A 13,292-nucleotide genomic window follows, 5' to 3' on the forward strand; every position below is an offset into this window, starting at 1 on the left:
ATCTGGCCCAGGAAGCTGGATCCCTCTCAAAGCCTGTACAGATCAGTCCATAGCAGATACTGCAGGTGGTAGCTGCACAGAAGCATACATTGTCAATATCCCCAAGTGTGGCTGGGACAGATGGGGGCTTTATCGAGCCATGGAGGTAAGATCTTTCTTCCTGTTCTCTCAGTTAGCCTTCATCAATTCCCTCACAACTAAAAATTAGCTCAGAGCACACATCCCTGTATGTGGTGTACTGTAATATATAATAGATATATTATATATTACAGTACACTGTAATATATAAAACAGACTGTATATTTTTTACAGTCTGCTGACTGTAAAAAAGCGTTACTATTTTGTCTGTTTATTTTTGGTGTTGGTCGTCTTTTTTTATTTTTTTGCATTTGTTTCAGGTGACATAAAAATAAATGTTGTTTAAGTAGCTTTATAAATGTTACTTCATTAAAGTTCAGTGTTTTTTTTTTATTATTGAAATGAAAACATTTGAATTCATTTCATTATATTTTTATGACTACATACTTCAAATGTAGATTCCTGTGAGACTTCCTCTCCCAGCATCTGTGGTCTATTTGCATTTTAAGAAGTTAAAGGGGCATGCTTAACTCTTGGCAACACACACTAGAATATCTACCCAGGGAATTCGCAGATCACTTCACAGGGCAACAGATGTTCTCCACGCCCATTCAGCTGAGGCAGAGGGAGAGAGAAGGGGTGGAAACTTTAGACAGTCTTGTACACCAGTCGAGAAATACTTGTTGCTTCTCAGCATTCGTTGGTAAGTTCTTCACAAATTTGATTGCTTGAATGCTTTTAGAGGGTTTTTTTTGCAACATAGATAGTAATTATTCTTTCTTAAAATAGATATGATTTGCAACAATATGAGCTACAGCTTGATTAATGACACTAAACATGGGAAACGTTTAATTATACTCAGTGACAATTCAGTTCAAATTGATGTGTTCTCCATGAATAAATTATGTCACTAATCAAGTTGTTTTTTAAAGACCTGCCAATTTTTGAAACAGCTTTGTTAGATCTATGAAATCCCTTTTAGTTGGTAAAAATATCACCACTGTCAAAGAAGTTTTGAGAGCAGTTTTGAATTCTCAACTATCCTTCACTTGAACTAAAGGAGTAACGTATCTTATGTCATAACACAAACCAGCCTTTTACATGTTATTCTTTGAATCTCTCTCAACTGTGGCTCATTCAAACGTGTCTTTTGATAAACACCCAATAGTTGTCGCCTGCAGCCAGAATTAATGATTCACCATGACTGAAGGTCCACAATACACATACGGTACATCAAGTATCATGGCGACCACAGCAGGAGTGGCTGGAATACAACCTACCATGGCACCTGTTCAGGCCATCACACAGCTCCTCCAGACTGGTGAGAATGTCACATTCTTTGACGTAGATTATGCCCTACTGTTCTTTGATGGAAGAGCATTGTTCACTCTCAAGAACTAGAAAATGCAGAGGCTAAGAGATCGGTGAAAAATGTGTTCATGTTTGTGACCCTCTTCTACTGTACACCCTTGTTCTGACACTCATACACTATAACACACACAATGATAGATATTGAACCTTAACCAGCTGGGCACTCTCACTTGGCTTTGTATATTGTTCAAGTTTGGCCAATTAGGGAACTCCTCAATGTGTTGGCTGTCAAATTTCCTGCTCATCAGTGTGGCATCCTTTTCTCACTTTCTGGAACCCCATTCAAAGATTTTCAAAATGACTTTTTGTGAGCTTAGAAGACAGCAATCATCAGAGACTGTGTGAGGTAAATGGTGTAGATGGAAACAGCAGCGCAGAAGATGAGGGCTTTCTCCAAACCGACAGGAAATAACTCCTTAGCTTGAGTTCCTCCACGGGGAAATGGATCTGTTTGCTAGAGAGAGAGAGAGAGAGAGAGAGAGAGAGAGACATAGAGAGAGAGAAAGAGAGAGACATAGAGAGAGAGAGAGAAAGAGAGAGAGAGAGAGAGAGAGAGAGAGAGAGAGAAAGAGAGAGAGCGAGCGAGCAAGCGATGGAGGGAGAAAGCTTGAGAGAGAAACAGACAGACAGACTGACCGACCGATTGAGATGGTGCGTGTGTGTGTGCGTCCACGTTTGCGTGTGCTCGCCAGCATGCATTGCGTCTCAGCGTCTCTGCACGTGTGGCACACTTGAGGTGTATCACTCTGCAGAGCGACAGATTAAAGGGAGTGTCTGTTTATCATACACACTCAGGGCTCAGAGAGGAGCCTGGGTAAGGAGAGCACCATGGGAGCTGCTCCACTGATAAGGGACAACAGACACAAAGCATTTCACTGTCACCCTCCCCCACTTTTCCACAGTACAATTGCAATTTTAACAACACAGTTGGGTGACAGCAAAAGACACCCTATCCAATAATCCGGCTAATTTTGCACAAGAAATGAAAAAGTTTGCTACAGAAAAGGGGTGTTTTCTACACAGCCATGCTACATTGTGGTGGCCCAACAAACTGTTTATATTTGACATTGACAACAGAAGTATAATAACAATTGCCCATTTGGTTAAACTATTGCATCATTTAATTTTGTATATGAGGAGAAGACAAGAAGAAATCTATTGTTCCTTGTTCTGTTTTTGGTCCTTATCTAGTGTTCACCAAACCTTCAGCAGTTGCTGAGGGGTTGAAAATGGAGATTAGGCTCTTAAGTCTGATCTGCGTTAAAACCCAACAATGTCATAAAAGGACAGCTGTCTCCAGGATGTTGTCACTTTCCCTGGATGGCACCCTACCGTGCTCACATACGGTGCGCGTGTCTAGATAAAAATGCGTTTGATGGAGAGCAGCCGACAGTGTCACACTACACGCCGTGTATCTAGTCAGAGAGGCCACACTATGAACCAGAAACTCTTCCTTCTTCTTCTCCGTGACGAGCAGATGCGCATGCAAGCCTGATGCAGTGCAGTATCCTCCAGCTGTTGACAGGTCGGTGTGACAAGCTCAAAGTGAAGCCGTCTGACTCTGAGCGTCTTAGCTGAATACCAAAGGGACACCCCCTTCCATAGCTGGGCTGTCAGAGTAGTCAGAGGGAGCCTGCAAGGAACACAGTGAGCATTCTAAAATGCACGACTGCAAGGCTGTCGAACAGCCGTATATGCTTTCGTCCCCCTGTGAGGGGAAGTTCATTGAGGTGGGACATTCGAGATGTAGGACAGGAAATCAAGGTAGGAACGATGTTCGGCTCCCTGTACGTGGCGCTCTGAAAACACTGTTTGTACACTCGCGGCTTATTCTGTCTCTTTTTGTCTCTTTAATGAGGCAGATTCAGTGCGATCCCTTTTTGCTCTCCTTCTCACTGGGTCAACCGGCACTCCACGCTTGTGTTCAAGTTTGAGAAGTCAAGTTCGACTGTATCGCCTGTTACTAATTAGAGTGTGTTTTCTAGCCTGCCTCTCTCACATTCTCTCACTATCACTACCTGTCAGGCATGGCGTGCAAGCCATTCTTAACTGGTAGGCCAGTCAAACTCAAGGTCATCTCATTGCCTCGGAGCAGCTTGGGGATAGTTTCAGAGGGCAATGTGGAGATACATGAAACTTGTGATTCTGCTGAACAAATGGTCTTTCAGAGATGTAGCTCTATGAACACCATGTATAGTATCTAAGCATGCCTTCCCACATAACTTTGTAGCCACATCATTTGCCCCTGTTTTGTACAACAATTATCAACATCTGAATATTCAAAGAGATAACAATCAACCTAAAACATTATTATGCAGAACAAGAAAGCATGCCCTAGACTCCTTTTGACACATGTGTTTTACAACCATTTTAAATCAAGCTTAGACAGGGCTGGAGGAAAAAAAAAAACATTTTGAAGCCAGGAATGAAATCATAAGGGTGGGAGAAAGAAAGGCTGGGAAAAAGGGGAGGAAGGAAGGAAGTATTGAGTTCAGCAGCATGTGAACTCATCTCCACTAACTGGCGTGACGCATGTAACAGCACATTTAATGGACTGGGTGTGTGTGAACGAGTTCAGCACGTTCGATTTTGAAACCACAGAAACAAACAAAAAAGACTCACCTTTTCAACAAAGACTTGTCAGAGGCCAGTTGTTACTTGTTCTGGTATAGTGTACTGTAAGATAGATCCCTTCCTTTTAAACCATTATTTTATTCAAAGTAACAGTAGAAATGTTAATGGTGACATCATTAAAGAGACTGAAGATAATTGTTATTAGTTATGAAGAGGTCAGTCGTGCAGTTCTCTGTTACTGGGAAATTAATGACTCATTTGCATAATGAGTGGTCTTCTGGCTATTGTGCACCTCAATACCAACGCCTTCAGTTCTGAGGTTACAAGTCAACACCAGTGAACCTATTTTTAGTTTTAGGAACCAGATAAGGTACACAGGAAAGGAACTTCTCACCCCTTTCAGTTTGTGAAAGCTCACTTCGAAGAGCGCCCAGCTTCCTGTGTTCACAAAATAAGTGTTACATTTGAATACTCTTTTGAAGTGATGAGTACAAAAACAGTCAGACATACAGTCAACATAAATAGACTCATACAATCAGTATATCCACTGTTTAGATCTCCTACCAAGCCCAAAACCATGTCCATTCATTATCTTTGGACCACTACCTCATAATAAATATTTGGGAATTAACCGTCTTAGACTCGTGGTTCAGAAAAAAGTAAACAGCAGCATGGCACAGCTAGGAGAAAATTCATCTGGAAGGTTCTGAAAACAGACGAGCTCTACTAGCAGGACCACAGTGCCTTCATTTCATTGATTGAGAATATGTTTGCATCAGCAGGCTGTCAGACTTCCAGACCCACCTTGCGTCATTCCCGAAAGGGAGAAACTTTATATGATTCTACAGACACCAGCTGCTCCCATGACTGAATCATATAGCATAGTATAGTACAGTACAGTACAGTGCAGTATAGTATAGTATAGTATAGTATAGTATAGTATAGTATAGTATAGTATAGTATAGTATAGTATAGTATAGTATAGTATAGTATAGTATAGTATAGTATAGTATAGTATAGTATAGTATAGTATAGTATAGTATAGTCCACCTCTCACTTGTTCTTCTGCAGTGATTCTTGTACATTTACAACTATGGTATGCAGAGTACATTTTGCAACATATTATGTCTAACACAGAAGGATCAAGTGAAGTTATTTATCTGTATTATTTCTTGGTTTTGTGACTCCTGTTTTAGTAGAGGGCTGCCAAATGCATTTCACTAATAGCCCAACTTTTTTTGTGCTTTGAAAATGCAATTGTCAGTCATTTAGAAAAATGTCTCTGAACCTTTAGACCCTTTCAGAGTAAAAATTGGATATGGTTTTTGATGTTCTATTTTCATTGCCCACGAACAGCCGCCAGTTCCTAGATGACAAGAGAAATGTGATGCACTTTCCTTTGGCAACCAATTTGTAAAGCTTCTCTCGGGTGTATCCAGTCCATATTTGTGTACTTGGATGTTTGTCAGCTTGAGCCAGTTGGGTTTGTTCTGGAGTTGTTCCATTTACCATCCTGTCCAGCACCATGTGATCACACAGTCATCCTGAGGTGCGGTCCTAAGGATTAGGTGGAGCTCTGTGATGGGGAGCAGATGTTTGGCCCAGAGAAGGAGCAGAAACACCGTTCCCTTTTTGTCACTGGAGTTCATGTTAGCTTAGTGGAAATAATAATCAGGCAGGAATTTGAAGTTCAAATTACATTTGTATTTGTTGATGAAAGAAAACTGTTTAGCTTGTGTTTGTGTATCTTTACAACTGTGGTCATTTGACGTTTTCTTCAAAGCAGAAATCCCTTTAATCGGTGAAACAACTGAAGCACCTCTACGTAAGTTTAATAAATAAAAAGTACTGTCTGTTCTTTTGCATTTGTTTTCAGTCTTTCAGTATTTTTTTAGTACCAAATCTAAACCTATTCATGGAAACGTGTTGTCTATAATTCATTGCTATTTAGGGGGATTCACCGGCAGACTTACTACAAGTGAAACAACCGCCGTCACCATCATGGGTAAGTTTATTACAAACAATGGCCGGGTTTCCCAGATTCGTTAAGAAGCTCTTAACGCTAAGAGCTTCTTAGGAACATTCTAAGAACACTCTAGAACGCTCAGAAGAAGCTCTTAGAGTTAAGAGCTTCTTAAGGAATCTGGGAAACCAGGCCAATGATATATTCTACAACAAATAACAATAACACTTCTTCAACTGCATAACCTGAATACAGCAAGAGACAAAGGAAGGTGACACTCAGGTGAAAGTGTGAGAGTCAAAATAAGAACGAAGATGTGAAATCTGGCAGGGTGGGAAGAGTGGTTGTGCGATAATGAGGGAGCTCATTTGCAAAACACTCTTCACTCTTGGTCACACCCCCCCCACTAACCCTCTGACAAAGGACGTCGAGGCCACTGCCTCGCACTCTCCAATCAATCAAACACCTCTCAAGGCACGTCACCTCCTGCGTCTCTTCCTCGTAGAGACAACCTCCCTATTAGACCGGAAAGCACCAACAGGGGTTTTGGTGGCGTTCCATCCACCATTCCCCGTCTGAGTGAAAGCTCACATGCAGACATACTTTCATGACCTAAGGACTCGAATTAGCTTCAGCCCCAAAAATGTGTGAAATCCACTTTCTGCAAAGCGCAAAAAAAAATATACATTGGAAACAATATACAAATCCCTTGAAACCTTTTGCACGATTGCCTGTAAGAATGCTGCTGTTAGTTTGTGTTTGTTGTTTCTTTGACAATAGGTAAATACCACAAAGTGAAAGGTGATTAAAGCTTTCTTGATGCAAATGTTTACAAACTAGGCACAGATCTATGTGCTCCTCCTAGCACCTGGGAGGAAGTGTCACGTCTGTGTAGGAGACAACAATGACACACATTCAGCTGATTATGACAAAGTCCCACAGCCAAGGTGAACAGCTGTTCCTCTGCAATCATTTATACTGATCACCTACTCGGTCTCTTTATTTATTCCCCCCCCCACTAGACAGGTGACAAGTCCTGGATCTGTACTGTACTGTTTAATATCTGGTTCTGCCGTGTGTTCTGGATTGTTCTAGGTGCCTCTGTGGAAGAATCGTCATTTTATGTTCTTGGAGGTAAGAACAGACTTTGTGATACAGCATATTGCTGATGTCAATGATATGACCTATTTACTACCTGTATGTAATAATAAGGCTCTGAACTTCCTTTTTTCTTTTAGAATTTGTTTTACTGTACCTTTTCTGATGCCTACATACGTCTCTTTCCAGGGGTAATTGCTGCAGTTGCAGTGTTGTTGCTGTGTATAACCGTTTTGGGGCTACAATACATGTTCAAACACAAGGGATCATACCTCACCAACGAGGAAGATGAGTATGAGTCCATTGAGAACACTGACATAGAACTTCAAAAGGACACAGATCTACTGGAGGCTGTGGGTGAAGAATAAAAGAAACTAAAACTCAGTGTGATATTGGTCTCAGACCCCACATTTGTGTGACATTTGTGAAATAGCAGTGTAAAAAACAGAGGTAAAAAGTGTTTGTTGGAATTCTGTGAACCATCCATCAAATGTTCTTTGGGGAAGGGAGGGGGCTGTTGGATATTTTACTTTGTTTATTGGCCAGTTGATTGTAGACAATGTATGACACCTTAGAAAGGTCATTTTCTGCTCTTTGATGCAAACAGTGAATCAATTGTCATGATAGTTCACACGGTTGTACATCATGACATTAATCAAGCATATCTGGCAGATACTGTATGTTTTCAATATTGACAGCACTTAAAACATCTGTGAAACTTCAGTGTGTTTTGTGTTTCTTCAGAGCATTTTTTGTAAGATTATTTTGTTTGGCTATGTAAAAGCTCTTTTAAAAGACATTTGTTATGCAAAGACAGCTTGAACTAAATGTGACAATTCTCAAGGACCCAGATGACATGATTTAGTAGAGCCTGCCAGATATTGAGATAATGGGGGCAGACAATGTTCATAGACTGTCAGAAGGGAATACTTCAAGTCAGTAAAAACATGAGATGGTACACCTAACAGGGTCAAAATATTTTTTTTTACAAAATATATGCAATCCTAACCTAGCAATTTAACCTTTTCATATTTTCATACTTAGAACTGTTTTAAACTGTATTCTATAATCAGAACTTTCTCTCTAGAACTAAAGAGCATTTCTTTCAAATGCCCAAAGAAAAATATCTGAATAAAGAACAATAGCACTGTATTTCAAGATCATGTCATTGGACCTTTACTAGTTTACTGCAAACCATAGGATCGTACATTAATTGTGTTTCTTTAATTACAAATACCCGTGCCCCTGCAACCTCAGTATTAACAAAAGGAATGACCTCATTTTGTTTGAGGAAAACATGAAAACAATGTCTAATTATCTATTGTACATATTCTTGCTAGTTATGGGGAGACCTTTATTGTCAACAACAACAACAGAGAGGTTTCAGAGGAGGGCTCAGAATAGCTGCATCATCAGGGGACAGACTCAGAGACAGTGTCCTAGCTATAGGATGCAGCAAAATGGGTCCCAAACTGTTACAACCAGTAAGACATTGATACTGTCAGGCTGTGATGGAGAATTAGACTGCAAAGCAGATGTGTACAGTACAATCACAATGTAATACATTTAATGAAAGATTAATAACCAAAACTGAATCTACAGTATGTCAGCATGAACGTGCTTAAAAAGGGTGCCGAACCAAATACAAATAAGAACAAAAATATTTACAAAACAATGAATTCCACAAATAATGTTCCTGAATAAATACAAGCAGGAAAAGAATGACAAATATATGGGTGATACAGCCAAGAGCAGAAACCGCATTCAGAGATTTCTGAACATTAGTCTTGAATGTTTGTCAGCTACATGACAAATATCTCTCACATATTGAGGGTTTTATAGCATCACTTTTCCCAGCTTGATCAATTTCCCAGAGAATTCTAATATAGCACTACATTCATCCAATTTCAGTGGATTTAATTATGAGATAGATTGAGAGAACTGTGACTGCACCGCACCACACTCATTAGAGTGGTCGTCGTGCTGTGTTTCTTTTTAAAGGGATTTTGTGTTCATGTGTATGGGTGGGTGTGTGTGTGGGTGTGTGTGTGTGTGTGTGGTTGTGTGTGTGGGTGTGTGTGTTTGCATCTGTCAAAACAAGTTGCAAAACCCTTAAATACAGTTAACTAACCCAACGTAATTCAATGATCAAGATCTAATTTCTTGGCAATCTGCCTCAATCATTTAGTTCCATTGTAAAGAATTACCATTGTAAGTCATAGCAGGATATATCATATTGCTACAGTGATAGTCTAAAAGACACTTTAATTGGTTCTATTCTTTAATTGCCTTTATTGCTTTTTGGTGTCAGAACACACATTTCAATGCAATAAACCCCTCATTTAATTTCTGAGTGCATCCGTGGCATAGGAGCAACTAATTGAAAAATGTCAGAACAAGGAAAGCAATTAATTCACCTTGAAATTACTTTCATCAATACAATGACATTTTTCTTGCAATGGAATTCTCCAAGCAGCCCTGGTGGTGTGCAGCAATGGTTTGAGGCCGAGGCATAAATGGACCGCTTTACAATAATAATCCCCAGTCAATTTCCAGGTTTCCCACTATTTTTGTTTGTTTGTGTGTTTCACAAGTGATCTTTTTTGAAGGGGGAATGGAAACTGTTAAAAGGTTGTGTGTGTGTTTCCCCAGGGGAAGAGCCCTCACATAACACAAATGATTAATATCAAGGGCTATGACATGAGAAAGGGCTGTTATAATCAGTATCAGCACAACTGGGATCCAGCCCGTGCTGTAGGACGTTTGCCAACACTACTCACTCTACCAACACTACCCACTCTACCAACACTACTCACTCTACCAACACTACTCACTCTACCAACACTACTCACTCTACCAACACTACCCACTCTACCAACACTACTCACTCTACCAACACTACTCACTCTACCAACACTACCCACTCTACCAACACTACTCACTCTACCAACACTACTCACTCTACCAACACTACTCACTCTACCAACACTACCCACTCTACCAACACTACTCACTCTACCAACACTACTCACTCTACCAACACTACTCACTCTACCAACATGGACCACCACCTCCATGAAGTCATCCTTGAGTCCTTCGCCTCAAGCATATCCACGGTCACACAATCCCACACACTCAACAGCTAACCACTAGACAACAAAGTAATTTTTTTAAAATAATTATGGAATTAGCACTAGGCTACCCCTAGTAGATACCACTACTAGAACTGTAGCCAGTTTTATCATATCAGCTATGATAAAGTTGACATTCTCTTCATTGTTCCTTCATTTAAGCATCTACATGGTTTCCTCCAACCATGAAGTGCACTGTTTTTGCACCATCTAGTGGTCAAAATACAGAAGTACAATGAGTTTACTTATACTTGGGAAGAAACATCTATTTATCTATTTAGATTCATTCTACTCCACCACCCCAACTCCCTGTCATTCTGATTCTGTTACAGTCAACCTCATCAGCTTGAACTAATAACTGTAGTTCCAAAGTAGTCTACCACTTACTAGACTGGCCACTGCAAATGGTTGTTTTTATTGAATTTCCAGCTGACCATGGTGACTCAATTCAGGGTGGTCTTAAATTCATGTGAGGCGTTACACTGAGTATCTCTGTCAATGGTAGGTCAGAATTGTCCGTTTACATTGCTGAGTGAGCTGGTAGATTGACAAATTTGACAAGTGTGTTAGCTTCTATAAATAAGGTGTTTTGGACAGGCACGTGCCTTGCTGCATTGATAAACAGAGACTGCTGTTGGTACGGCCAGAGAGACAGTTACTGAGAGTTATCGCTGGCCCTGACATTCAGACCATTGACCGAATGCCAGTCAAACTTTCTGGCTTGGGGAGGGAGTCGGGGCAAATGTTAGCCTTAATATGACCAAGGCCAGCAAACTGCCTGCCTTGCCTGTTAGGTTAGCAGGGATAGCAAACACTTGGTTCAAGCACGACCATAAGCACAGCCAGAGAAAATAGACAGAAGAAGGTGTGAAGATTATCATCATCCCAGTGATGCATTGCCGTGCAATAGTTTCCTGTGTCGCTTCGATGCAAGTCGCCTGAGGTATTGTTTACAGCAACATTTGAATTGAGGGCATAGAAGGTGGAGGACAGATTGGTGGTATTGGTGGAGTTTAAGAGGCCACTGTAAGTCATACTATTCTGTTCCTCACTCACAATTTTCCTTCGCAAAGTTATTGGAAAGGAAAGAAAAAGATGCAGTGGTCTAACTTTTTCCAGAGCTGTATATCTGGACTAAATGTCAGCCTTCTGGATACGACCATTCATTTGATGCTATGTCTGGACAAATGTCAGTTTTCTGGATACAACCATTCATTTGATGCTATGTCTGGACAAATGTCAGCCTTCTGGACACTGGCCAATTTTTTGATATTAGTACAGCTCAAAAAAAAATTCTAAGAACACTGCACATTTTGCTTTCTTATTTGAAACTTAAATTAACCTGAAATTATCTAGATGTACACCGCTGAGTTCAAATGCTCAATGTAATGTCACTGACATTACACAACTTAAAGGGCCGCCCAAGGGTTCAAAGTCACTTTCGGACTTCACAAGGTAACACTTAAATAAATGACTTCATTATTCTTCATGGCTATGGTGCCATAGGTGTTTTTGATATAGCACATATTAGGTCAAGTCTTGAATGGCTGACAGCCTACAGTCAGACTTTGAATCCGCCCATCCATCCATCCTACAGAGGTTTGGTCAACCAAGATAAACTGAAGCCCATTAGAAAGGCATAAAACTCTCAAACTATGACTTCAGCACAACCCAATCCCTTTTATACAGGGATCAGCATTCCTTACACATCACACAAGCTCAGATAAGGTTAAGGATAGTGCAGTAGAGGGCCAAAACCTTTTTCTTCTCATGTTACATTATCTTAAAACAATCTTCGCTGAGTCCATAAATATCAGCTGTTCTTCCTCCCTTTCAACTAGTTTTAATGTTTTTTTTTGTTGAGCAAATGTTATTTTATCTTATTTGCTTGATTACTAATAATTATCAATTGCAACTGCCAAATAATTATTGTGTCTGTTTCCTCCTCCCATACTGTCCACCAGCCTGGCCTCTCCTCCTCCCATACTGTCCACCAGCCTGGCCTCTCCTCCTCCCATACTGTCCACCAGCCTGGCCTCTCCTCCTCCCATACTGTCCACCAGCCTGGCCTCTCCTCCTCCCATACTGTCCACCAGCCTGGCCTCTCCTCCTCCCATACTGTCCACCAGCCTGGCCTCTCCTCCTCCCATACTGTCCACCAGCCTGGCCTCTCCTCCTCCCATACTGTCCACCAGCCTGGCCTCTCCTCCTCTTATACTGTCCACCAGCCTGGCCTCTCCTCCTCCCATACTGTCCACCAGCCTGGCCTCTCCTCCTCCCATACTGTCCACCAGCCTGGCCTCTCCTCCTCCCATACTGTCCACCAGCCTGGCCTCTCCTCCTCCCATACTGTCCACCAGCCTGGCCTCTCCTCCTCCCATACTGTCCACCAGCCTGGCCTCTCCTCCTCCCATACTGTCCACCAGCCTGGCCTCTCCTCCTCCCATACTGTCCACCAGCCTGGCCTCTCCTCCTCCCATACTGTCCACCAGCCAGGCCTCTCCTCCTCCCATACTGTCCACCAGCCTGGCCTCTCCTCCTCCCATACTGTCCACCAGCCTGGCCTCTCCTCCTCCCATACTGTCCACCAGCCAGGCCTCTCCTCCTCCCATACTGTCCACCAGCCTGGCCTCTCCTCCTCCCATACTGTCCACCAGCCAGGCCTCTCCTCCTCCCATACTGTCCACCAGCCTGGCCTCTCCTCCTCCCATACTGTCCACCAGCCTGGCCTCTCCTCCTCCCATACTGTCCACCAGCCTGGCCTCTCCTCCTCCCATACTGTCCACCAGCCTGGCCTTTCCTCCTTCCACTGTAGGGAGTCAGGTGGCTGAGCGGTTAGGGATTCAGGCTAGTAATCAGAAGGTTGCTGGTTTGATTCCCGGCCGTGCAAAATGTGGTTGTGTCCTTGGGCAAGGCACTTCACCCTACTTGCCTTGGGGGAATGTCTCTGTACTTACTGTAAGTCGCTCTGGATAAGAGCGTCTTCTAAATGACTAAAATGTCAAATGTAAATATACTGTACACCAGCCTTTGAAGAGCAGCAGAGGAAAAAGTGACAAATCCTTGCCCACATTCAA

The 13,292-nt window shown here is 41.9% G+C and overlaps 1 protein-coding gene across 2 annotated transcripts; it reads left to right on the forward strand.

Moving 5' to 3' along the window:
• Nucleotides 1-653: 653 nt before the first annotated feature.
• On the forward strand, nucleotides 654-7,807 carry LOC146260873 (glycophorin-C-like). Of its 2 annotated transcripts, none has more exons than XM_084667954.1 (6): nucleotides 654-781; nucleotides 1,247-1,399; nucleotides 5,807-5,848; nucleotides 5,975-6,028; nucleotides 7,082-7,120; nucleotides 7,274-7,807. In XM_084667954.1, exons 2-6 carry the CDS (start codon nucleotides 1,279-1,281, stop codon nucleotides 7,450-7,452), a joined length of 435 nt encoding a protein of 144 aa, XP_084524080.1. In that variant the 5' UTR covers nucleotides 654-781; nucleotides 1,247-1,278; the 3' UTR covers nucleotides 7,453-7,807. The 2 variants fall into 2 exon arrangements, with proteins under 2 accessions (XP_084524080.1, XP_084524082.1); XM_084667956.1 differs by having other exon boundaries at nucleotides 5,810-5,848.
• Nucleotides 7,808-13,292: the final 5,485 nt, after the last annotated feature.

The sequence above is a fragment of the Hypomesus nipponensis genome, chromosome 12 (genome assembly GCF_054491055.1).
Source record: "Hypomesus nipponensis isolate SF chromosome 12, ASM5449105v1, whole genome shotgun sequence".
NCBI lineage: Eukaryota > Metazoa > Chordata > Actinopteri > Osmeriformes > Osmeridae > Hypomesus > Hypomesus nipponensis.

Coding starts and splice junctions, on each gene's coding strand:
- LOC146260873 (XM_084667954.1), top strand. CDS start 1,279: ATGACTGAAGGTCCACAATACACATACGGTACATCAAGTATCATGGCG. Junction 1,400..5,806: donor CACACAGCTCCTCCAGACTG/GTGAGAATGTCA, acceptor TTTTCTTCAAAG/CAGAAATCCCTTTAATCGGT. Junction 6,029..7,081: donor AACCGCCGTCACCATCATGG/GTAAGTTTATTA, acceptor GGATTGTTCTAG/GTGCCTCTGTGGAAGAATCG.